The sequence below is a fragment of the Cervus elaphus genome, chromosome 2 (genome assembly GCF_910594005.1).
Source record: "Cervus elaphus chromosome 2, mCerEla1.1, whole genome shotgun sequence".
Lineage (NCBI taxonomy): Eukaryota > Metazoa > Chordata > Mammalia > Artiodactyla > Cervidae > Cervus > Cervus elaphus.
The window spans coordinates 9,180,859-9,205,648 of record NC_057816.1 but is presented as its reverse complement, the minus strand read 5'-3'; the positions used below and the strand labels follow the sequence as shown (position 1 = coordinate 9,205,648).

Sequence of the window (24,790 nt, the reverse complement as noted above, 5' to 3'; positions counted from 1 at the left end):
GCCAGGCACATTTTGATAAAATAATCAGTTCATCAGGGTTCTGACCGGTAGCACACAAAAGACCCTTAATATATCCTGTAAGTGAAAACCTCAGAAGATAAACCCTTAGGTGATCTTAGCACTGTCTTTCTTCTGTATCTTTATTTGAAGGATTTAAAAATCATTGTGCATTCCTAGTGTGATTGAAACTGAAGCACAATAGCAGTGGCCATAAGGTAGCAATTGTATCACAACTCACTTTGCTTTAATTAGAAACAAGGCATTATATTTTGTTAATTATTATAGCCTAAAGTCAGTATAAACAAGAAAAACACTGACTTTCTGTACTTTCCACGGAAAATCCATAGAGCAGTTCCCTTCTGTATCTCTCAAATTTTATTTTCCAGAAATGACTGAAGACGTGTAGCAGGTTTACTTCAGATTATTTAAAACCATGTTCATGTCAAAGTCCAGTGTTGATTTTACAGAATCACTGAGGACAAGCACATTAAGTGAGTAAACCTTTAAACAGATTTAGTGTTCATCAGATAGAGGAATCTTTGGTAAATAATTTTCTTTATGACGTTACTAAAAAGCCAATACCTCGTGATTCCAGAAGGTCTGAGGAAACTGCTTCCATGCTCTCTTACAGCGGCGAAGTGACGAGAACCGTTGATGACAAACTGGTGTGAGGTCACATGGATTCCATGTGAATTAATGAAAGGAAAAATTTCCCTCCCTTTGCCTCTTCACGATGGCTTTTGAGGAGCTCCTTAATGAAGTTGGTGGCCTGGGAAAATTCCAGATCCTTCAGATGGTTTTAGCTCTTCCTCTTGTTGGGATAGCAGCCTGTCATATACTGTTGGAGAACTTCACTGCCGCCATTCCTGGTCATCGCTGCTGGGTCTACATCCTGGACAATGCCACTGGAATCCTCAGCCCTGATGTCCTCCTGAGAATCTCTATCCCAGTGGATTCGAACTTACAGCCAGAGAAGTGTCGTCGCTTCCTCCACCCGCAGTGGCAGCTCCTTCACCTGAATGGGACCTTCCCCAACATGACTGACCTGGACACGGAGCCCTGTGTGGATGGCTGGGTGTATGACCACAGCTTGTTCTCCTCCACCGTCGTGAGTGAGGTAAGGCCCCATTTTCCTCTTCTGAGTACTTGGTGTGGGTGTTTATAATAACATAAAATAGACTCTATTCAAATCTTCAGTTACTGAGAAGATAATGTAATGAGTTCTCTTTTATTCTTTCAGTGGTTGTTTATCTTTTTAAATTGCCAAGAACTTACATTACAATCACAGCTTCCCTTGTGGCTCAGACGGTAAAGAATCTGCCTGTAATGCAGGAGACCTGGGTTTGATCCCTGGGTCAGGAAGGCCCCCTGGAGAAGGGAATGGCTACCCACTCCAGTATGCTTGCCTGGAAAATTCCACAGACAGTGGAACCTGGTGCATGGGGTCACAAATAGTTGGACACAACTAAGTGACTAACACTTTCACTTCATTTTTAATTACAATTGAGAGTGAGGAAATCAGCAAACTGGATATGAATTTTACTGTCACCAAACAAAATTTAATGAAGAGGTTGATGTTTAGATAAGTACATGTTTGATATAATGTGTGAAAAATTATTTTTAGTTGCATGTTCTCAGTCTAATTGTAATTGGAAGTACTTCTATTAACTTTTAAAAATTCCATTTCCTGACTAATTGTCAGAGAAACAAATCTGTATTTCACTCTAGATGTGATCCAGATATCAGTGATAAAAAAAAAAAAAAAACTCAGCTATTTTCAGTGTATGGAAAAGATTGAGAATCACTGAGGTATGCAGTGCTAAATGAATATAAAGATTGGTTCTGATAAAATCTGAAAGATTGAGTTGAGAATTTCTAGAAAAGCCATACTTAAACTGGGACTTAAATAGTATAGGTGAGTAAATGTAGGAAAGCAAAGCAGAATGTACTCACTGAGGGCTTTAAAATGCTGAGAAGCTCCTCTGTTCTGGTCTCCTTCTCTTCCAGTGGGACCTCGTATGTGATCACCAGTCACAGAAATCAGTGGTTCAGTTTGTGTTCATGGCTGGAATGCAGCTGGGAGCCTTCATATACGGCCATCTCTCAGACAGGTGAGTGTCTCCCAATCACTGCTGCCCTTCCAGTGTGTGTTTTCACAGTTTATGATTGTTTCATAGGGAAGTCACTCCTGAGTTCCAATGCGCAATTCACACTGTGGGTTGCCATGGTTCCCAGGAAGTTACAGATGGAAATGTAGAATTAGACTCATTCTGATGGATGCCATTTTGCTGCCACTGGGCTCTCTGTACTCAACACAGAAATGTCATCTCCATAACATCTGAGGGGAATTTCAGAATAATACTTAGAGGTGAACTACCATAAACTTCATTTATAAAGTTGAGAAGGAGTTACCAAGTGGAAGAAGAGGAAGGTGCTCCAAGACAGGAGGTTCTTGTTCTGTGAAAAATGCCACTGATAATTTGATAGGGATTGCATTGAATCTGTAGGTTGCTTTGAGTACTTTGAGAAAACTCTAGGAGATAGTGAAGCGCAAGGCAACTTGGCATGCTGCAGTTCATGCTGCAGTTGAGAAGAGTCAGACACATCTTACAGACTGAATCATAGCAATGCATTAAAGAAAAGAACCTTGGAATATATAAAACAATCACTGACATAACTGAAGGGCAAAGTAATTCTCTATTCATAGCTGAGAATGTCAATACTTCAGTTTTAGTAATGGATTAAACATCTAAGCCAAAGAATAGTAAGGAAATACAAGACTTGAGCAGCACTACAAACTACTAGAGCTAACAGACATGGATTCTTTCATCCCTTCTTGATGAAAGAATACACATTCAGTTCATGGAGCATTCTCCGGACTTGACCATGTATGGGGCTCAAAGCCAAAAATCAGAAAATTTTGCAAGATTTCTAGGCTTTTTAGATATCCTGAGGTGACCATGTATGATAAAAAGTAGGACTAGTGAGTTAACCAATCTGTAAATATTTTTGTTCTAATTCATAAAAATAAAAGGCAACATCTTAGACGTGGAATTGCTAAACCATCTCTGAGAAATGCGAGTCACGACTTATTAATTTAGGTTGGCAGCAGAGGGGCAGAAGGAAATACAGAGGGAAGGCTGTTTATGGATGTGTTCATATTTGTATTTTGATGATAACCATTGATGTGTGTGTCTCCTGGCTGTACTACAGGAAAGCATTGTTAAGTAACTAATTCAATGAAAACACACCTCCTTGCTAATAATTTAATAGCTGAGTTTGGAGAATGAATCCTCTTAGAAAGCACTATACTTTGTGTACTCTGTTGCTTTATGTCTCATTTTTAACTGAACATGAAATGAATGTAGTATTTCAATCATAGCTCTGCCAATATCTTTCTCTAGAGGCCTGTTGCCATTTTTGTCTTCTCTGAAATTTTTGTCACCAAGAAAGGCAGGATTATGCTTTTTTCCTTAAAGATTGAGTGGTGGCTCAGACGGTAAAGAACCCGCTTGCAATGTGGGAGACCTGGGTTTGATCCCTAGGTTAGGAAGATCCCCTGAAGGAGGGCATGGCAACCCACTCCAGTATTCTTGCCTGGAGAATCCCCATGGACAGAGGAGCCTATTGGGCTACAGTCCATGGGGTTGCAAAGAGTTGGGCATGACTGAGCGACTAAGCACAGTGTATTTTTGGTTAATGACAAATATTCAAGATGTGTGAAATAGCATGATACATAACTGTATAATCTTAATCACATAAAAACGGATGCTTAGTTGTGAAAATACACAAATGAGACCTAGAAGAACACATTAAATGGTAAACTGCTTGTGAATATGAATGACTTAGTTTTTTTCACTTCTTTTGCACGTGTTAACTTTTAAGAAACAAATGTTATTTTAAAAACCTTTTAAAAAAATATTTTCTGTGATTACAACAGAGTGAAATTAGAAAACAGAAGCAGAAGGAAAACCGGAATTTTTACAAATACATGGAAATTTAGTGTGACTCTTACATAAACCTGAACAACTTCGATGCATTGTTTCACTGATCTTTTGCATCAGTTGCATCTTAACCTGTCTGGTGCTAGAGACCAAAGTAACTTTTAGCCCTCTTGTGTCCTACACTGCAGGGGTTAACAGCCAGCTGCCTGTTGCTCTGGCTAAGCCATGAGAAAATCACCATGGGAAAAGAATAAAAGCAAAATATAGCAGTATAGTATAACCCAAATTAAAGTACATCGGGTTGATCAGTTGGGGCTGTCATACCCTGCTACACTAAGGAAAAACATAGTGTGGACCTTGGAACACCGGATCACCGCAAGTTCAGAACACTGCTTGTGCACACACTAAGATGTTTTCCCAAGGCATATGCGAGTCTATGACCTCCAGCTAGGTGGTAGCCCTTGTACAAGAAAATAACAAAGATAGTTTATAGTAATCAATAAAATGGGAGATGTGACCAGGAACACAGGAAGCTGACTTCATTGTAACACAATAGATACTTTCTGCTTGCCAAGACACTAAATAAAAGTGATGTGACTCTGAAGAACAGGGCTCTTGACCCAAGAGGTCTTGAGTCCCCCAGTCCCATCTTTAAAACTTTAATTCTATCTCTAGTTTCTTTTTTCCAAACTGTGCATCCACTTTCCATCCCTACCTGCTGTGCTGGCCGCAGCACTACACACTACAGAGATTCTCTACTCTGCTAAACACATAAGTTAGTACAATGAGTGCTTATAGTATATTATAATTTCCAACGCTGTAGTTTTTTTTATGGGCTTCCCTGCTGGCTCAGATGGTAAAGAATCTACCTGCATTGCAGGAAATCTGGGTTTGATCCCTAGGTTGGGTCTCCTGGTGACTGGGCGATGAAGTTTTGGTAATGTACAAAACATTATAACACTTGTTTAGGTGTTATAACATTATACCTACTTATTTAGGTAACAAGGAGTGTCACCTTGAAGCAATTCCCATTGTTGACCTGGTTTTTGTGTACTCAAGCTTCCAGATACAAAGAATCACTTATTAAAACATTCTCTAAACTTCAGAGTATGTCTTTTTAATTTTTCACCACAAATTATCACTACCTCCATAATCTAAGCTGACTCTCTGTTTCTTAGGTTTGGGCGGAAGTTGATTCTCAGGTGCAGTTTGCTCCAGTTCGCCATCTCTGGGACCTGCACAGCCTTTGCTCCCACCTTCCTCATTTACTGCTTGCTACGCTTCTGGTCAGGCTGCTCTGCTGTGGCCATCATAACAAATAACTGGATGCTCAGTAAGTCAACAGTTTTGTTCTTCTTCATTTTCCAAGCTTTGAATTTGATCTTGAAATTTCACCCTTAGATGACATTAATATCCGAATTGGGTTTTCCTTTAGTTGCAGAGTGGACAAGGTCCCAGTCTAAAGCCATGGTAATAATGCTGATAACTTGTGCTGTTAGTATTGGACAGATGATGCTGGGAGGACTGGCTTTTGTCTTTCGAGAGTGGCGCACCCTGCAGCTGGTGGTGTCTGTACCTTTCTTTGTCTTCTCTTTCTCCTCAAGGTATGAGCATCTCTCTCACTGTGTTTTAAGGGAACCTGGGGTGAAAATGCTTGCTGAATTGGGATATATTGATTTTCTTATTCCCTGAACCCTTTCTTATTGTTTCTGCCTAAACCAGGGTCTTTCATCTGCTTACTTTGTTCAATTTGAGATTTGAGAAGCAGAACACAGAATAACAATGAGCTTTCTGCCTGGGAGTTCCAGGTATTTTCTGCCATTTTGCTTCCTAAGTGTTATCTAGTGTTGAGTCATTGAGTTATTCCATTATTTTTTTAATATAAAATATATACTTAAATATTTTTGAAAGATAAAGCTTCAATTTTTTGGCTTTGGAATGAATATGATACAATCAAGTTCTCGATGATTTTCTATGAGGCAGAAAATATATTCATAGAGCAATTTAACAAAATAGCAGTTTAATTTCTCCAGAAGAGAAAATGACATGCAGATTGGATGATTTACATATGTGTTCATCACTCTGTCTTTCCTTAAGTAATTTTAATGAACTTTTATTTATGGATAATCTCATCCCTACACTTAAGACCATTCTAGGGAGAGTCATATTCAGTAGATCCCAGAAAGATTGCTATGGATTTAGTAAGGTGACATGAGTACAAAGAGAGAGAAATAAAAAGGATAATCCACATCAGACTCATCTGCTAAGGCATTCTATCCTCTTAACCAGGAAGGTGTGTTTATTGTCTCTGTTTATTGATAAGGAAACTGGGGCAGATGTAAATAAGTGACCCCCACTTATGTAGCTGTTGTTGTTCAGTCACTCAGTGGTGTCCAACTCTTTATGACCTCATGGACTGCAGCACACCAGGCTTCCCTACATTTGCATTCCACCGACATTGCTGGAAGTGGCAGGAGTATTGACAATATTTGTTGGCCTAAAAGCGTACATGGTTGGATGGCATCACCAACTCGATGGACGTGAGTTTGAGCAGGTTCTGGGAGTTGGTGATGGACAGGGAAGCCTAGCATGCTGCAGTCCATGGGGTTGCAAAGTGTCGGACTTGACTGAGCGACTGAACTGAACTGAAACGCATTTGGGGGCTTCTTTTTTCAAGATAATATATATTATGAATATATACTATATGCACAAATGTGCTGGATCTCATGCTTAGTTTTGAAGGGAATTATGCAAGTGAGGGACTCTCAGACTTAAGCTTCATAGGCCTCTTGGAAAACCTTCTGCTGGGTAAGCAGAGAGGCAATTTTACTGCAAACTCTATGATCCTTTGCATGTAGAACATCTCTTAGATGTACTACATAAAGTGGTCATTCTTGTATTTTCCTAGCAGTCTGTAACAAAACATGAGCTCCTTTTCCTAACCCAATACTTGAAGTGGTGAATATTGGATTGAAGGCAAAAAGCATATGAAGTAATTAACCATATGACAAATAAGCAAGAGAGAACTGACTGCACTTGTGGGCCCTTCTTTCATTAGGTGGCTGGTGGAATCTGCACGGTGGCTGATTATCACCAATAAAATAGATGAAGGATTAAGGGAACTTAAGAAAGTTGCACGCAGAAATGAAATGAAGAATGCCGAGGCAACCCTGAACATGGAGGTGAGCAGAAAGGGAAGGTGGTTACCGGGCTGAATGGGAGTCATAAACTGACACCTGCCTTCTCCTAATGAGATAAGCAAGCTGCTTTCCTAACAAGGGCAGCTAGTTGAGAATACAAATTCCCTGGTTCTTTATGGCCATAAAGGCCATATAGCTCATAGAAAAGAAGCTTTGAGCACTGTACAAAACTTCTTCCTTTAGCTCACTTCCTGATCTGACAGTATATCCTATGTACTCTCCAGGATGCCCTAACCCCTAGGTGGCTCTCATTTTCAAAATTTAATGGTTGCCATTTAATTTCCTGGAATATCCCTTAACTCCTTACCTACTCCATCATATCAACACCTGTGATTGCATGTGTAATATTGTTCAGTTGCTAAGTCATGTTCAACTCTTTGTGACCCCATGGACTGCACCTCGCCAGTCTTCCCTATCCCTCACTATCTCCCGGAGTTTGCTCAAACCCATCTCCACTGAGTCATGCCATCCAATCATCTCATTTTCTATAGCCCCCTTCTCCTCCTGCCCTCAGCCTTTCCCAGCATCAGGGTGTTTTCCAATGAGTCAGCTCTTTGCAGCAGGTGGCCAAGTATTGGAACTTCAGCATCAGTCCTTCCAATGAATATTCAGGGTTGATTTCCTTTAGGACTGACTGGTTTGATCTCCTTGCTGCCCAAGGGACTCTCAAGAGTCTCTAGCATGCAATTCAAAAACATCAATTTTTTGGTGTGCTGCCTTCTTTATGATCCAACTTTCACATCTATACACAACTACAAAACCATAGCTTTGACTATACGGACCTTTGTCAGCAAAGTGATATCTCTGCTTTTTAATGGACTGTCGAGGTTTGTCATAGCTTTTCATCCAAGGAGCAAGTGTCTTTTAATTTCATGGCTGCAGTCACCATCTATAGTGATTTTAGAGCCAAGAGAATAAAATTTGCCACTGTTTCCACTTTTCCCCCTTTTCCCCAACTATTTGTCATGAAGTGATGGGACTGGATGCCATGATCTTAGTTTTTTGAATGATGAGTTTTAAGCCAGCTTTTTCACTCTCCCCTTTCACCCTCATCAAGAGGCTTTTTAGTTCCTCTTCACTTTCTGCCATTAGAGTGGTATCTTCTGCATATCTGAGGTTGTTGATATTTCTCCTGGCTATCTTGATTCCAGCTTGTGAGCCTTATAGCCTGGTGTTTGCATGATGTACTCTGCATGTAATTTAAATAAGCAGGGTCACAATGTATAGCCTTGATGTACTCCTTTCCCAGTTTTGAACCAGTTCTTAGTTCCATGTCCATTCCGTTGCTTCTTGCCCTGCCTGTAGGTTTCTCAGGAGGCCAGTAAAGTGGAATGGTATACCCATTTCTTGAAGAATTTTCCACAATTTGTTGTGATCCACACAGTCAAAGGCTTTAGCATAGTAAATGAAGCAGAAGCAGGTGTTTTTCTGGAATTTCCTCGCCTTTTCTATGATCCAGCCCATGTTGGCAATTTGATCTCTGGTTCCTCTGCCTTTTCTAAATCCAGTTTGTACATCTGGAAGTTCTCAGTTTGTGTATTTTGAAGCCTAGCTTGAAGGATTTTGAGAATCACCTTGTAGCATGTGAAATGAGCGTAATTGTGCAGTAGCTTGAACATTCTTTGGCATTGCCTTTCTTTGGGATTGGAATGAAAACTGACCTTTTCCAGTCCCATGGTCACTGTTGAGTTTTACAAATTTACTGACATATTGAGTGAGGCATTTTAGCAACATCATCTTTTAGGATTTTAAACAGCTCAACTGGAATTCCATCACCTCCACCAGCTTTGTTTGTAATAATGCTCCTAAGGTCCACTTGACTTCACACTTCAGGACGTCTCACTCTAGGTGAGTAAACACACCATCATGGTTATCTGGGTCCTTCAGACATTTTTTGTGTAGTTCTGTGTAGTCATGCCACCTCTTCTTAGTTTCTTCTGCTTCTGTTAGGTCCTTGCCATTTCTGTCCTTTACTGCACCCATCTTTGCAAGAAATGTTCCCTTGGTATCTCCAATTTTCCTGAAGAGATCTCTAATCCTTCCCATTCCATTTTCCTCTGTTTCTTTGCATTGTTCACTTAAAAAGGCTTCCTTATCACTCTATGCTATTCTCTGGAGCTTTGCATTCAGATGGGTATATCTTTCCCTTTCTCCTTTGCCTTTCACTTCTCTTCTTTTCTCAGCTATTTGTGAAGCCTCCTCAGACAACCACTTTGTCTTCTTGCATTTCTTTTTCTTTGGGATGGTTTTGGTCACCACCTCCTTACAATATTATGAACCTCCATCCATAATTCTTCAGGCATGCTGTATATCAGATCTAATCCCTTGAATCTATCTGTCACCTCCACTATATAATCATAAGGGATTTGATTTAGGTCATACCTGAATATGCTACACTAGAAAGAAAGGACACGCGTCTCTCCTATCCTCCTGGCACTCATCACAATACCTGGCACTATGCTAGCAAATGATACTTGATTGCTTTTGTTCAAGGGTTTGAGAACGACCATGCAGGAGGAACTGGAGGGAGCACAGACCAAAACTACTGTGTTTGACTTGTTCCGCACACCCAACCTGCGTAAAAGGACCTGTCTCCTCCTCTTTGTGAGGTGGGCTACCCACAATGTATGACAACTTGAATGGGAACATGAATCTGTTTATTACAAAAGGTTATGACAGTGTTGTGAGAGGGAGGGCTTATTTGTGGTTAAAAGATGAGGAAGAGAGAACAAGATGTTGAACGAGTAGGTGGACGTGGAGTACATCTCTCTCCATGGATACATCAGGAATACACCTTCAGACATAGAACTGCATGCAGAATACCAGTTGAGAGCAGGCAGGAGTACCTGACCAGAGGAAAAGAATATATAGAACCATGCAAAACTCGGTAGGATGAAGGAACTAGGGGGAAAAATAGGAGTATTAGTAGGACTGGACCTGCCCTCCCTTTGTGGGAGGGGAAACTAAAGCAGGGGTCCAGTCCCCACAAGGGGGCCATTGTCTGAGTCAGAGGAGAAACATTTAAGGCTGAGAGTGAAACAGCTGATCTGTGGCCGCCTAAATAGAATGGGAATCAGACAGTCCTTGCTGCAGCCATACATACTCTGGACAGGGATGTAGGTCCCCTGGAAGGCATAGTGGCTGGGAGCTGGAGTTTGGGGATTGTGGAGAGATCCCAGGGCGAGGGCTGCTGTTGACTGTGGAGAAACAGATTGAGAGGAGGTGAGGCAGGGGGTGGATTGTGGTGGGAAATGCCTGTGGAGGAACGCCGGAAAGCCATGGAAGCAAGGCAATAATGCTGAGTCACGCATAGGGGGTGGAGCCATCACCATAGCCTCTCTCTCCCCACACACCAGGCAGCTGAACAATAGAGAGGCTGCCCATCAAATGCCTGACGCACTGAACTAGAGCAGGACCTCACCCAGGGTTCTCCTTTCAGTGACTGATGTGCCGATCTACAGAGTAGGACTCCAGCCAGGGGGGCCCCTCTATGTGCCTGATGCACAGAACAAGAGAGAAGGACCCAGGCAAGGTAGCCCTCCAAGGGCCTGAATGGGCGGAGCTACGAAGAAAGAATGACCAAAGTGGCCTGCTGATCGCCAGCTACAAGAGGCTCGAAGAAAGACTCTGATAGGGCCATAACTCCTGCAGCAGAGGCAGTCCGTGTCCCTGCACATTTGGTGCCATCAGGGTCCCTGAAAGCCAAGCAGCTGCGCAACCTTCACGCTCAACTCTCACTGGGGCAGAGCCGCCACAGGCAAAAAAAGTCTTGCGTCTATGCACACAAGATCACTCCAACTCTTTATGACCCTGCAGACTGTGGCCTGCCAGGCTTCCCTGTCAGGGAGGGTGGTTCTCCAGGCAAGAATACTGGAGCATATTGGCCAATACTGGTTGCCATACCCTTCCAGATCATTATATTTCCTGCTGCCCTAGCTGCCAACTTCCCTGAGTACCTGGTGCTGCCTGAAGCCCTGTGATCCAAGCAGCTGCACCACCTCCACACCTAGCCCTCACCGGGACAAACCCAAGTCCTTCAGGGCAACCTCGGAAGCAAACCCCGGTGGATGACCCACATGTAGAGGTGGAAATGAAACCACAAACGAAACCCAGGGGCAGTGTGGCTAAGGAAGAAGCCCCCAAACCTTCCCACCAGCTGTACAAGCTGCAGATTAAATCCACACGATCAACTAGGTGGACTCTGTGCCTATGGAGTATATGAAAGGTTGTTGAGAGCTCTCACCAAAGAAAATGCTCTAGTTCTGATAGCTGTGGACCTTGGAAGTAGGAACACATAGAAGTAGGACCAGATTAGAATCTGAGCTGCCCCCACAGCAGGTCAAGAGATCAGCACAGTGTTGGAGGACATCCTAGGGAGCTGAGGTGGACTGTGACTCCCAGCGAGGGAAAGGACTCTGACAGCAGTTACTCAAGAAAAACGTTTATTGTTCTTACATTTTGACTTGTTCTGTAGATTCTTTTGGATATCTTCAGGACATTCCATCCAAGTGCAGAAGAATACACCTTCTTCTCAAGTGCACACAGAACATTCTCCAGGATGGACCACATCTTCTGTCACAAATCAAATCTCAGTAAATTTAAGAAGATTGAAATTGTATCAAGCATCTTCTCTGCTGACAATGCTGTGAGACTAGATATCAATTACCAGAAAAAAAAGAAAAAACGGTAAGAAACACAAACACATGGAGATTAAACAACATGTTTCTAAATAACCAACAGGTTACTGAATAAATCAAAAGGGAAATCAAAAAATTTCTGGAAACAAATGACAATGAAAACATGACAACTTAAAACCTATGGGATACAGCAAAAGCACTGCTAAGAGGGAAGTTTATAGCAATACAATCCTCACTCAAGAAACAAGAAAAAAATTGAATAGACAATCTAACTTTACACCTAGAACAACTGGAAAAAGAAGAACAAAACCCCAAAATTAGTAGAAGAAAAGAAATCACAAAGATCAGAGCAGAAATAAACGAAAAAGAAATGAAGGAAACAATAGTAAAGAATAATAAAATTAAAAGCTTGCTCTTTAAGAAGATAAACAAGATTGACAAGGCTTTAGCTAGCCTCATCAGGAAAAAAAGAGAGGATAATCAAATCAATAAAATTAGAAATGAAAAAGAAGAGGTTACAACAGACAGTGCAGAAATACAAAGGATTATAAGAAATTATTATGAGCAACTATATGGCAATAAAATGGATAACCTGGAAGAAACAGGCAGATTCTTAGAAAAGTTCAATCTTCCAAGACTGAACCAGGAAGAAATAAAAATTATGAACAACCCAATTACAAGCACTGAAATTGAAGCTGTGATAAAAAATCTCCCAAAAAACAAAAGCCCAGGGCCAGATGGCTTCACAGGACAATTCTATCAAACATTTAGAGAAGAGCTACTGCCTATCCTTCTAAAACTCTTGTCAAAAAATTGCAGAGGAAGGAACACTTTCGAAGTCATACTACGAGCCCAACATCACCCTGATACCAAAACCAGACAAAGATAACACACAAAAAAGAAAACTACAGGCCAAAATCACTGATGAACATAGATGCAAAAATCCTTTTAAAAATTTCAGCAAACAGAATTCAGCAATACATCAAAAAGCTCATACACCTTGGTCACGTTGGGTTTATTCCAGGAATGCAAGGATTCTTCACTATATGCAAATCAATCAATATGATATGCTATATTAACAAATTGAAAGATAAAACCATATGACAACCTCAGTAGATGCAGAAAAAGCCTTTGACAAAATTCAGCACCCATTTATGATTAAAACTCTTAAAAACATGGGCATAGAAGGAACTTACCTCACCATAGTAAAGGCTATATATGATAGGCCTACAGCAAACATTATTCTCAATGGTGAAAAACTGACAGCATTCCCCCTAAGATCAGGAACAAGACAAAGAAGTTCACTTTCACCACTATTATTCAATAGTTCTGGAAACCCTAGCTACAGCAATCGGAGAAGAAAAAGAAAGAAAAGGAATCCAGATTGGAAAAGAAGTAGTAAAACTCTCACTGTTTGCAGCTGACATGATACTGTACATAGAAAAACCCTAAACCTATCAGAAAATCACTAGAGCTAATCAGTGAATTTAGCAAAGTTGCATGATATATAAATCACTTGCACTTCTATATACTAACATTGAAAAACCAGAAAGAGAAATTAAGGAATCAATCCCATTCACCATTGCAACAAAAAGAATTAAATATCTAGGAATAAACTTACTAAGGAGACAAAGTAACTGTACACAGAAAATTATAAGACACTAATGAAAGAAATCAAAGACTATGTAAACAGGTGGAGAGATATTCCATGTTCCTGGGTAGGAAGAATCAATATTGTGAAAATGACTATACTACCAAATGTAATCTACAGATTCAATGCCATCCCTATCAAATTATCAATGACATTTTTCACAGAACTAGAACAAAAAGTTACACAATTCAATACAAAAGTCCCTGAATAGCCAAGGCAGTCTTGAGAAAGAAGAATGGAGCTGGAGGAAATCAACCTTCCTGAATTCAGATTATACTACAAAGCTACAATCATCAAGACAGTATGGTACTGGAATAGAAACAGAAATCTAGACCAATGAAACAAGACAGAAAGCCCATAAATAAACCCATGCACCTATAGGTACCTTATTTTTTACAAAAGAGGTAAGAATATACAATGAATGCAAAGACAACCTCTTCAATAAATGGTGCTGGGAAAACTGGACAGCTACATGTAAAAGAATGAAATTAGAACACTTCCTAATACCATACACAAAGATAAACTCAAAATGGATTAAAGACCTAAATGTAGAGCTAGAAACTATAAAACTCTTAGAGGAAAACATAGGCAGAACAATCGATGACATAAATCAAAGCAAGATCCTCTATGACCCATCTCCTAGAGTAATGGAAATAAAAACAAAAGTAAACAAGTGGGACCTGATTAAGATTAAAAGCTTCTTCACAGCAAAGGAAACTATAAGCAAGGTGAAAAGGCAAGCCTAGAATGGGAGAAAATAATAGGTAATAAAACAACTAGCAAAAGATTATTTTCCAAAATATACACACAACTCATACAACTCAATGCCAGAAAAACAAACAACCCAATCAAAAAGTGGGGAAAAGACCTAACAGACAGTTCTCCAAAGACATACAGATGCTAACAAACATGTGAAAAATCCTCAACATTGCTCATTAGTAGAGAAATGTAAACTAAAACTACAAGGAAGTATCATATCACCTCACATCGATCAGAACGGCCATCATCACAAAGTCTACAAACCACAGATGCTGGAGAGGGTGTGGAGAAAAGGGAACACTCTTTCACTGTTGGTGGGAATGCAAATTGATACAGCCACTATGGAAGATGGTATGAAGATTCCTTAAAAAAAACTAGGAATAAAACCTCCATATGACCCAGCAATCCCACTCCTAGGCATATACCCTGAGGAAACCAAAATTGAAAAAGACACATGTATCTCATTGTCCATTGCAGCACTATTCACAATAGCTAGAACATGGAAGCAGCCTAGATGTCCATCACGAATGGATAAAGAAGTTGTGGTACATATACACAATTGAATGTTACTCAGCCATAAAATGGAATGCATTTGAGTCAGTTCTGATGAGGTGGATGAACTTAGAACCTACTATACAGAGTGAAGTGAGTCAGAAAGAAAAAGATAAATATCATATTCTAACGCATATATACAGAATCTAAAAAAATGGTACTGAACAGTTTATTTACAGGGCAGCAATGGAGAAACAGACATAGAGAATAGACTTATAGACAGTGGGAGAGGGAAGGAGACGATGAGATGTATGGAAAGAGTAACATGGAAACTTTCATTACCATATGCAAAATAGCCAACGGGCATTTGCTGTATGGCTCAGGAGACTCAGACAAGGGCTCTGTATCAACCTGGATGGGTGGGGTGGGGTGTGGTGGGAAATGGGAGGGAGGTTCAAAAGGGAGGGGATATGTAGACCTATGTCTGATTCATGTTGAGGTTTGACAGAAAACGACAAAATTCTGTAAAGCAATTATCCTTTAATAAAAAATTTTAAAAAGATGAGGAAAACACAGCAAATAAGACTCACATGGAGCTGATTATATTATGAACAGTTCATTATGTCATATCACACTATCAGTCTCCTCACTGGAGATTGATGTTGAGAACTTCTATTGCAGTACAGATTTGCCTACTTAATTGTCTTTATTTTTTCTTTCAGTTTTCATTGATGCAAGTGTTGCAAACAGAAACATGAAGAGATCAGGAATATATATGTAAATAAATGAGTACGTCAGTATGTAAAAATGTAACCAACATACAGATCAAGATAGAAAATCGTAAATCCCATGGAGTCCCCCACCACCACCACCAGCACTACCCCTATACTCTCCTCAACCACCCTCTCCTTTGCCAAACAAAACTTAGCAGCTGTTCTGCTCTCCTTCACTATAGACGAGTGTGTCCTGATCTCGACCTTCACATAATGTAAATTATAAACGGTTCTGGAACAGCCCGAGTCTCATGCTCACTCATGTAGATTCACGCATTCAGTGGCATGTAACAGTAGATTATTTTCCTCCCTAGTGTTTTTGTTTTCCATTCCATGAATACACTACAATGTTTATATGTACTTCAATATTGATGGACTTTTGTTTACAATCTGGATACCTTTTGTGTGTGTGTTAGCACATGGCCTTCTGTGAAAGTCTTGTTTGTTATCTCTTGAGGGAATGGTTTGGTAGAGTCAGGAGGAGAAATTTTAGATCCTGAATGTTTGAAGATGTATACACATGGACCAAAAAAAGCACACAGGACAGTATATACCCACTGCCAAACTTAAGAAAGTGACAATTGAAAAGTATATTTTATCTCTTCCCAGACATATCTCAGTAGACTGCTGATTCACTTAACTACTTTGTGCTTTTTTGAACTTTTCATATCCGCTAGGACATGAACTTACATTTCTGAATCATAGATGATCAGAAAGGAAGAGAAAAGTACAGATAATGGTCAAGAGAAGACCTGTTTGCAATTGCTCTAGTGGTTTCTTCTCTTGCAATGTCTAAGTCTAGATCTCTCTGGTGAAGTAGATCCTTAAAGTGGATTCCATTCCCTCAGATGCTCCTTGGTGAAAAGGTAGATCCTCACCGGGAATCTTTGATTCCATTTCTGATGGTACAGTTGGTGCATGTTTGCCTTCCTGCATCCTTACATTTTCTTTTAGCCCCATGAAGTTTGATATGAACTTTAAATTACCCAGAATTGTGTTTGGACACCAGGATACTATGCTGCCAAGTCAAGGGGACACAGGTAGCTTCTTTGCAATTTCAGTCACTAGTTGAGAAAAGAGAAGTGCTTTACAGTATGGGCTTTGGGGAAAGAAAGGGAGGACTCTCTGCATACAGATAACCCTCAAAAAGAAGTTATTTCCCTAAATTTTTCGTTTTAATGCTTATGTTTTCAAATTCTCTGTACCTCCAGTTTGGCGATTGAGTCACATTATATTTTTACTGCCAGCTCTTTGCTTAGAGACTCCAGAAAGGACAAAAGGAATATTGTTTTCATCTATAGCCATGTAATTATTTATGGCAACTTTACCATCTAAAATTGAAGAAACTAGGTTGAGACTTTATTCTGTAGCCGCCTGGGTGGATATAATCATCAACTGCAGCACCTGGGCTCTAACTCTTATGGCTTGTGTCTTTCTTCTTTTGCTCACTGCAGGTTTGCTGTCACAGTACCCCTTTATGGCATCTCTATGAACCTACAGCACTTTGGAAGCAATATATTCCTGTTCCAGGTCATCTTTGGAGCTCTCACCACCTTAGCCCGATGTCTTGCACTGGTAGTACTGAATTACAAGGGCCGTCGACCAACGCAGATGCTTTTCTTGTTCCTGGTGGGACTTTCCATTTTGGCCAACACGTTTGTGCCCCAAGGTGAGAGGAGACTGGACTTTGGGGAAGGGAAGGGTCTTTTCCCCATCCTTCAGGGACTGTAACTGGTCACACTTGTCTGAAATTAGGTTTAAAGAGAGGTTCAGAATAGCATTGAAACAAGTATACTATCAAGGTGAAACAGATCGCCAGTCCAGGTTGGATGCATAAGACAAATGCTCGGGGCTGGTGCACTGGGATGACCCAGAGGGATGGGATGGGGAGGGAGGTGGGAAGGGGTTTCAGGATGGAGAACACATGTAAATCCATGGCTGATTCATGTCAATGTATGGCAAAAACCACTACAATATTGTAAAGTAATTAGCCTCCAACTAACAAAAATAAATGAAAAAAAATAAAAATAAAAAAATAAAGAGAGGTTCATATTTTGAGCTAAGTATTCCCCCAAACCAATCTGATGATTTATGAGATTTTCTGTTAATATTTTTTTGGGAAAAAAAACAAAGGTCAGTGAAGGGCAAATAAGGCATATATTCAATCTTCATCAGATCATGGAAGTGTCTATAAACTGGTAGCATTCCAGATTACTTCCCTAGGAAGCACTTGTTCACTTGCCCTTTGTCCATTCACACTTTTAATAACAAGTATAGAGGGAGGGCTGAGGTTTGCACTTATATCCCAGGTGACGAGATATTACGGTCACCCCTTTGTTTGTACTCTTCGTTAGCACCTTTGATGAGTGGTCCACTTTCCCATCTCTAGTATACACATGTGAGTGGACTGTTAAGTCACCATGACTACAGCTCTTGCTTATAGTAGTCTCCCAGGAAATGGAAAAAAAAAAACAACACACAAGACTCCTTTTTCCAAGGAATGAAGGAGTAAACAGCAGGAACAGGATTTAAGCAGATTAAAATCCCTGTCCATTCCGTGTTAGATTACTTTATAAGTTAATAGAATGAAAATATGTGTTGATTAGGAGAACCATAATGGGCACAATACTTCACCGTCTCCTAGTGCAGGAATGTATTGCACAGCATTAGAGATGGGCAGGCTCTGCTCCTCAGAATGTCACTCATGACACGAGCTTACTCCCTTACAAGAGCGTTCTTTACAATATTATAAAGTCATAACCAGATTTCTTTTTATACTGTGCAGAGAACTGTTTCTCTAAAGTTTTTTTTAGTGGTCCTATTATCCAAACAGAAGTTTCCTTTCTTGGTTCCTCATGTCTAACATTGATGTAGACCGGGGTTCCCTTTAGCCTTTCCACTAACAGAGCAGTTCTGTCTTCCTATTACTCTCCGGTGCCATACCCATGTCAATGCTATTTCTACACTAGGTCAACCGACTCACTGAGGTTTGCCTAAGAGTTTTCTGATTTTTTTCAATGAAAATCCCACATTGCTAAGACCTCCTAAATCCCAAAGAACCCAGGATGACTGGTCACTTTAAATTCTACACTTTAATTGTTAAGTCCTTAACTTTAGAGCTGAGTCTTTACTCAGTAATTGTCCACATGACGGTCCTACCTTCTGCAATAAAAATATAAAAAGTACTGGACAGAATAAGTAGATGCAAATTTCTGCCAGACTCACCTTTTCTTCCTGTTCACTGGCAAATCTCAGATATGCAGAGAGATTTGCTATAATTAATCCAGACCATTTTGTGTACATTTTATTACCTATGTTGATAATTTTATATCTCTCAGATTATAAAAGACTCCATGATCTCTGCTATTGTAATATTTTCTACAACCTGTTTCAAGCATTCAAATAGTCTATTATAGAGCTGTTGGTCTTGGCTAAACTTGCTGGCTGCTGATTGTTTCAACACAGTTGTCTTAACCTCACTGATCCTCCTGTCTCCAGAAATGCAGACTCTGCGTGTGACTTTGGCAAGTGTGGGAATCAGCTGTGTTGCTGCTGCAGTCACCAGCTACTGTGTCCACTGCGATGAACTCATGCCCACTCTTCTCAGGTATAAGACTTTCTATACCTCTGGAAGCCTGGTTAAAGCTTGATATATACTGTCCTATAGCTTAATAAAATTTGTGGTTTAGGGAAGGGACCAGGAAAATGTTCTAATTCCACATATAAGAAGGTAGTTAGTTTACCATCTGTAAGTTCCAGTTATGAGTGTAAAACAGAAATACAAAATACCGAATCAGCCAGTTCTAGTGAGGTGGATGAACCTAGAGCCTGTTATACAGAGTGAACTAAGTTAGAAAGAGAAAGACAAATATCATATATTAAGGCATATGTATGGAATCTAGAAAAACAGTATTGATAAACCTCCTTGCATGGAAGGAATGGAGATGCAGACATAAGAGAACAGACGTGGACACAGTAGAGGAAGGAGAGAGTGGGACAAATGGAGAACATAGCATAAACATACATACACGACTGTGTGTAAAATAGGTATCTGGTGAGAAGCTTCTATATAACACAGGGAACCCGACCTGGTGTTCTCTGATTATCTAGAGGGGTGGGATGAGGGGAAGGGAAGGAGACTCAAGAGGGAGAGGATATATGTATAATTATAGCTGATTTGTGTTGTTGTATGGCCTAAACCAATACAACATTTTAAAGAAATTTTCCTTCAGTTAAAAAAATAATAATGAATGAAAATAGGATACAGAATTTTTATATAAGATGTAAATATTTTAATATTCATAAAAATAAAGACAAAATAAATGCCTAAAAAAGAAATGTGAAGTACCAAAAATATTAGGAAATAAAAACGAAAAGTGGATTTAATTTTAATTACTGTTGATTTGGATATGGATTTTCTAAAAAGTGATGTTTTAATATACCAAAGATAATTATCATCAAGTTTATTGAAAAAGATGACTTAGTGCCATGTACTATACTAAGCAGTATTTCAATGCATTTGTTTAAAATGATGAAAATGGGTCTAACACATCTTGATCTTATCAAGGACAGAAAATCACAGAGCAAATCACAAAATCAAGTGTTTTTCATAAAGCCCATGCATATATAATAATTATGTTTTATTGTGTTACATAATCACATCAAAAAACAGATCATAAATTACATATGTGGATTTTTACTGGATTATTATATATTCTTGTTTATCCCTTAGGGCAAAAGCTTTTGGATTAGATGCGATGGTTAGTAGGTATGGGTCAGCACTGGCTCCTCTCCTGATGACCCTAGAGGTGTATCTACCCACCCTGCCCTGGATCTTCTATGGAGTCTTTCCCATCATTGCTGGTCTTGCTGTGCCTTTCCAACCTGAAACCAGAAATATGCCTCTGTCTGACACTATCCAGGATGTGGAAAATACGTGAGTAAACCTTCTACCATCTCCTGGGAGGGACTGGGTGCTTTCGATCTGTGGGTGAGAAAGGCAACACACCGCAGGGGTCCTTCAGATCCCTGGGGAAGGCAAGCCTTGCCTGGAATACTTCGATCTCGGGCCATTGCCTTCATGAGTGGTGCGATGTCTATCCATTACAAGTTCCAGTCTAGACTGCAGAGATCCCCTCTACCTTGTTCTCATTGGCAGCTTTAGTCCTAAAGAGATGATAATTAGCTCTATTGTGATGGCATATCCTACCTGCCCTCATGATGGTATTTAATGATACTCAGATCCACAAGAAAGAAAATATTAGTTGCTCAGTTGTATCTGACTCTTTGTGACTCCGTCGACTGTAGCCCTCCAGGCTCCTTTGTGCATGGCATTCTCCAGGCAAGAATACTGGAGTAGCCATTCCCTTCTCTAGGGGATCTTCCCAACTCAGGGATCCACAAGAGCCTGAGATATAAAGAGGAAATTTTAATCAAGAGGCATGATCACTCATACAGAAAGACTGGGAGTGTCAGGCTATATCAACAATGACTTGACCAAACTATTTAGCTAGACAAGTCTTATCTCAGTGGAAAAACATGGACAGAAGTCTGAGAAGATTGAATAAATAATGAGAGATGAGGAAGTGGAAACACTTACTGTTTCCACTTTAGAAACAGTAAGACAAAACCCACTGAAATGTTGTGAAGTAATTAGCCTCCAACTAATAAAAAATCAAAAAATTAAAAAAATAAATAAAAACAAGAAATAGTAAGTGTAAACAGCACTTTAGAGAAATCTCACTGTATGCATTTGAGATTAGGAAAACCATCTGAAATGGCTGACAGTCAGAGGGGGACAGAGGACCAAAGCAACAACTTAAAAAAATAATAACAAGCATTATTTCACAGAGTTTCACTACTGGTTAGAAGTAATGAACTGAACTCTTTGAGGTTTCAGTCATTTCTTTATTGTTTCCCTTTCTCGTTTGAGTACAAGGTGTTAGTCATTCTATGCTGTATCATTCAGTGCCCAGAGTCAAATAGATTCAGGATATGAAAATAACTCATATTTAAATGTATGTGTTTCCAACATCATATATTTTATTGTTTGCAATTAATGAGTTCTAACCTCATGAAGAAATTTGGATTTTTTGTTTTATAAAACAATTTTCCTAATTTGAATTAAGGCATTTCAACTAACTAGATGAGATCTCTTTCTCTGAGCAAGAGAGATTCAACAACTTTGAGAGAAAAATTAATTATCATTAAAAATGGAACAAGCTGTAGAAATTATGTTATTACAAAGATTATTTACACTTCTTTCTTGGTATGAAATTGTTGGTATTTATTATAGTTTAAAATGAATGAATCATACTATAGAAAAAAAAAGCAACAGTAATAAAGAAATTAATATTGTTTATGAGCCTCTAAGATTCAGGCAAATTTTGTCACTATACTTCAGGGAAAGTATCAAGGATAGGAGGAAAAAGAAGCTAGTAAAAGTATTTTAATGTGAGAAATATGGTATCTTTGCGACATCAGGCTTCTATAATCAAGTTCCACAAACTGAATCACACAACAGAAATGTATTTTCTTAGTTTGGGAGCTTGGAAGTCCAAGCTCAAGTTGTTGGCAGGGCCATGCCCCCTCTGAATGCTCTAGGAGAGGGTCTGGTTCAGGTCTCTCCTGGCTTCTGGTAGTTCCTTGGATCGTGGCACTGTAACTCCAATCTTCACATGGCACCTCCCTGGTATGCCTCTATGTCCAAATATCCTCTTTGTATAATGACACCAGTCAAATTGATTTAGAGACATAACCTACTCCAGGATGACCTCATCTTAATTAATTGTAACTGCAAGAACCATGCTTCCAAATATGATAATGTCACATTCTTAGACACTGAGAGTTAAAACTTGAATATATGATTTTTTTTATTTCCAGCTTTATTGACATATAATTGACAAATTAAAATTGCTTATTTAGGATATACAGTGGGATTTTTAAAAGGTGTACAATGTGATGATTCAACAGATATATTTTTTTTTATCTTTTTATTTTTTTTCCATTTATTAGTTGGAGGCTAATTACTTTACAATATTGTAGTGGTTTTTGTCATACATTGACATGAATCAGCCATGGATTTACATGTATTCCCCATCCCGATTCCCCCTCACACCTCCCTCTCTACCCGATCCCTCTGGGTCTTCCCAGTGCAATAGGCCCGAGCACTTGTCTCATGCATCCAACCTGGGCTGTGATCTGTTTCACCCTAGATAATATACATGTTTTGATGCTGTTCTCTCAAAACATCCCACCCTCGCCTTCTCCCACAGAGTCCAAAAGTCTGTTCTGTATATTCAACAGATGTATTTTTAAGAAACTTTTTCTTTTATTAACACAACTCTTTAAATAACATATGAATTTTTGAAGGGACACATTTCAATGCATAACAAATGGGGTTAACATTTCCCATTTGCCTCTTGACTTTCCAAAGATGTCATTGGCCGGAGATCTAAAGAGACAAGTGAGAGTAGCATCCTTCAAATTTGCTTTCTTGTCAACAGCCTTTACAGCATCAGTGTCAATCTCTCATGGATTTTACTGGATTATAAGAAGCTGACGGTTAGAGGATCAGTTTGTACTTGTGCAGGGAGGGCATCCAACTTATTTTTTCTGTTTTTTAGTGTTTCTTTCTATTTGCTAATTTGTTGGTTGATTTGCTTCTGTTTTTTGTTTTTACAGCAAAAAAGTCTCAAGAGAAGCAAATGAAAAAGATTTCTGCATAAAAGTGACAAAATTTTAAGTGGATTTCATGAGATGACTGGTGAGGAAAATAAAAACATGAAGAAAAAAAAAAGGGAGTTTTCCTTTATCTTTACATACTAACAAGAAAATATACTCTAAAATGAATCCCATTTACAATCATGGCATTAATTTTCAATTAAACAGGAGACATGAGTTCAGTCCCTGGGTTGGGAAAATCCCCTGGAGAAAGGAATGACTACCCACTCCAGTATTCTTGCCAGAGAAATCCCATGGACAGAGGAGCCTGGTGGGCTATGGTCCATGGAGTCAGAGTCGGACACAACTGAGCAACTAAGCATACACGCACACACACACACAATTTCTTGGAATATAATTCCGTGATCAGAACAATGGTGCCCACATAGAATGAATGTTAGAAAAACATTTTTTTTCTCTTCTACTCCTGAAGGAGTTTGGGTAAAATGGGTTATACATCTTTCTTAAATAATTGGTAAAATTTCCAGTGAAGATACCTGTAGTTTTCTTTGTGGGAGGATGTTTAACTGTAAGTTTATTTTATGTAACAGATGTAAGACTATTCAGTTTATCTTTTTTCTTCATTTATAGTTTCTATCCTCATCATGTATCCTATTTTCCTATAACTTTACATACCTGGTAATGTTCGATGGATGCCGAGCATTGTGACTCAGCTTCTGGGATATTAGATAATTTTTTATTCCTAAAAGCACCGAGCTGTCTGGGATATGCCTAAATCACTTGAAAACATCAATCTTTTTGGGCCTGAGGGAAATATTGAGCACTGTGTACCAGGCAGCTACTTGGACTCATCCATAGGCTATCAATACTGGCAAGGGGCCAAAGAATCATGGGCAAAAGGGCTGTCTAGACATATCTCCTGGATTGCTCGCCAAATCTGTAATCAGTCCAGGCTTGTTTGCCCACTGCAGAACAAGTCAAACACTCAGTCACTGAAGTTTGCCACAGAGAAAGTGTTATTTGTGAGGTAGCTAAGTGAGGACACAGCAGAACAAACCTCAGATCTGCATCCGCAAAGGCCAGAGACCTGAGATATTTATGATACAAAGAAGAGGGGTGGTCTCAGGCATTTGGAAAGGTAATTGGAGGTTGGGAAAATGTGAGGTAATTCATTTCTCTGTAGGCCCATGTTTAGGGTCAGTGGGCTCAACTAGTTTTGGGCAGGTGTATTGGGCAGGGCGTGCCCAAGTCACTTCAGTCGTGTCCAACTTTGTGTGACTCTATGGACTGAAGCCTTCCAGGCTCCTCTATCCATGGGATTCTCCAGGCAAGAATACTGGAGTGGGTTGCCATGCCCTCCTCCAGGGGATCTTCCTGACCCAGGGATCGAACCCTCGAGTCTCTTCAGTCTCCTGCATTGGTAGGTGGATTCTTTACTACTAACATCACCTGGGAAGCCAGGTGGGTATTGGATAGGAGCTGACTCCAAATTTTTGGAAAACAACTTAAGCCCCCATGACTATGGTGATTCATACATCAGAAGTATTGTCAATAAGGGTGGTTAGAAGTCTGATGATAACTTACATACGGTTCATGAAGCTGGGAGGGTTTGTAGTTAGAGACAAGCAAAAAAAAAAAAAAAAAAAAACTA

The 24,790-nt window shown here is 39.6% G+C and overlaps 1 protein-coding gene across 1 annotated transcript; it reads left to right on the top strand.

The window, feature by feature from the left end:
* Positions 1 to 591: 591 nt before the first annotated feature.
* LOC122673407 (solute carrier family 22 member 10-like) lies at positions 592 to 23,254 on the top strand. The gene is made up of 10 exons (XM_043871166.1): positions 592 to 1,117; positions 2,008 to 2,111; positions 5,123 to 5,277; positions 5,380 to 5,548; positions 7,003 to 7,126; positions 9,638 to 9,753; positions 16,911 to 17,125; positions 18,955 to 19,063; positions 20,189 to 20,392; positions 23,140 to 23,254. The coding sequence occupies exons 1-10, from the start codon at positions 734 to 736 to the stop codon at positions 23,198 to 23,200; spliced, it is 1,641 nt and encodes a 546-aa protein (XP_043727101.1). The 5' UTR covers positions 592 to 733; the 3' UTR covers positions 23,201 to 23,254.
* Positions 23,255 to 24,790: the final 1,536 nt, after the last annotated feature.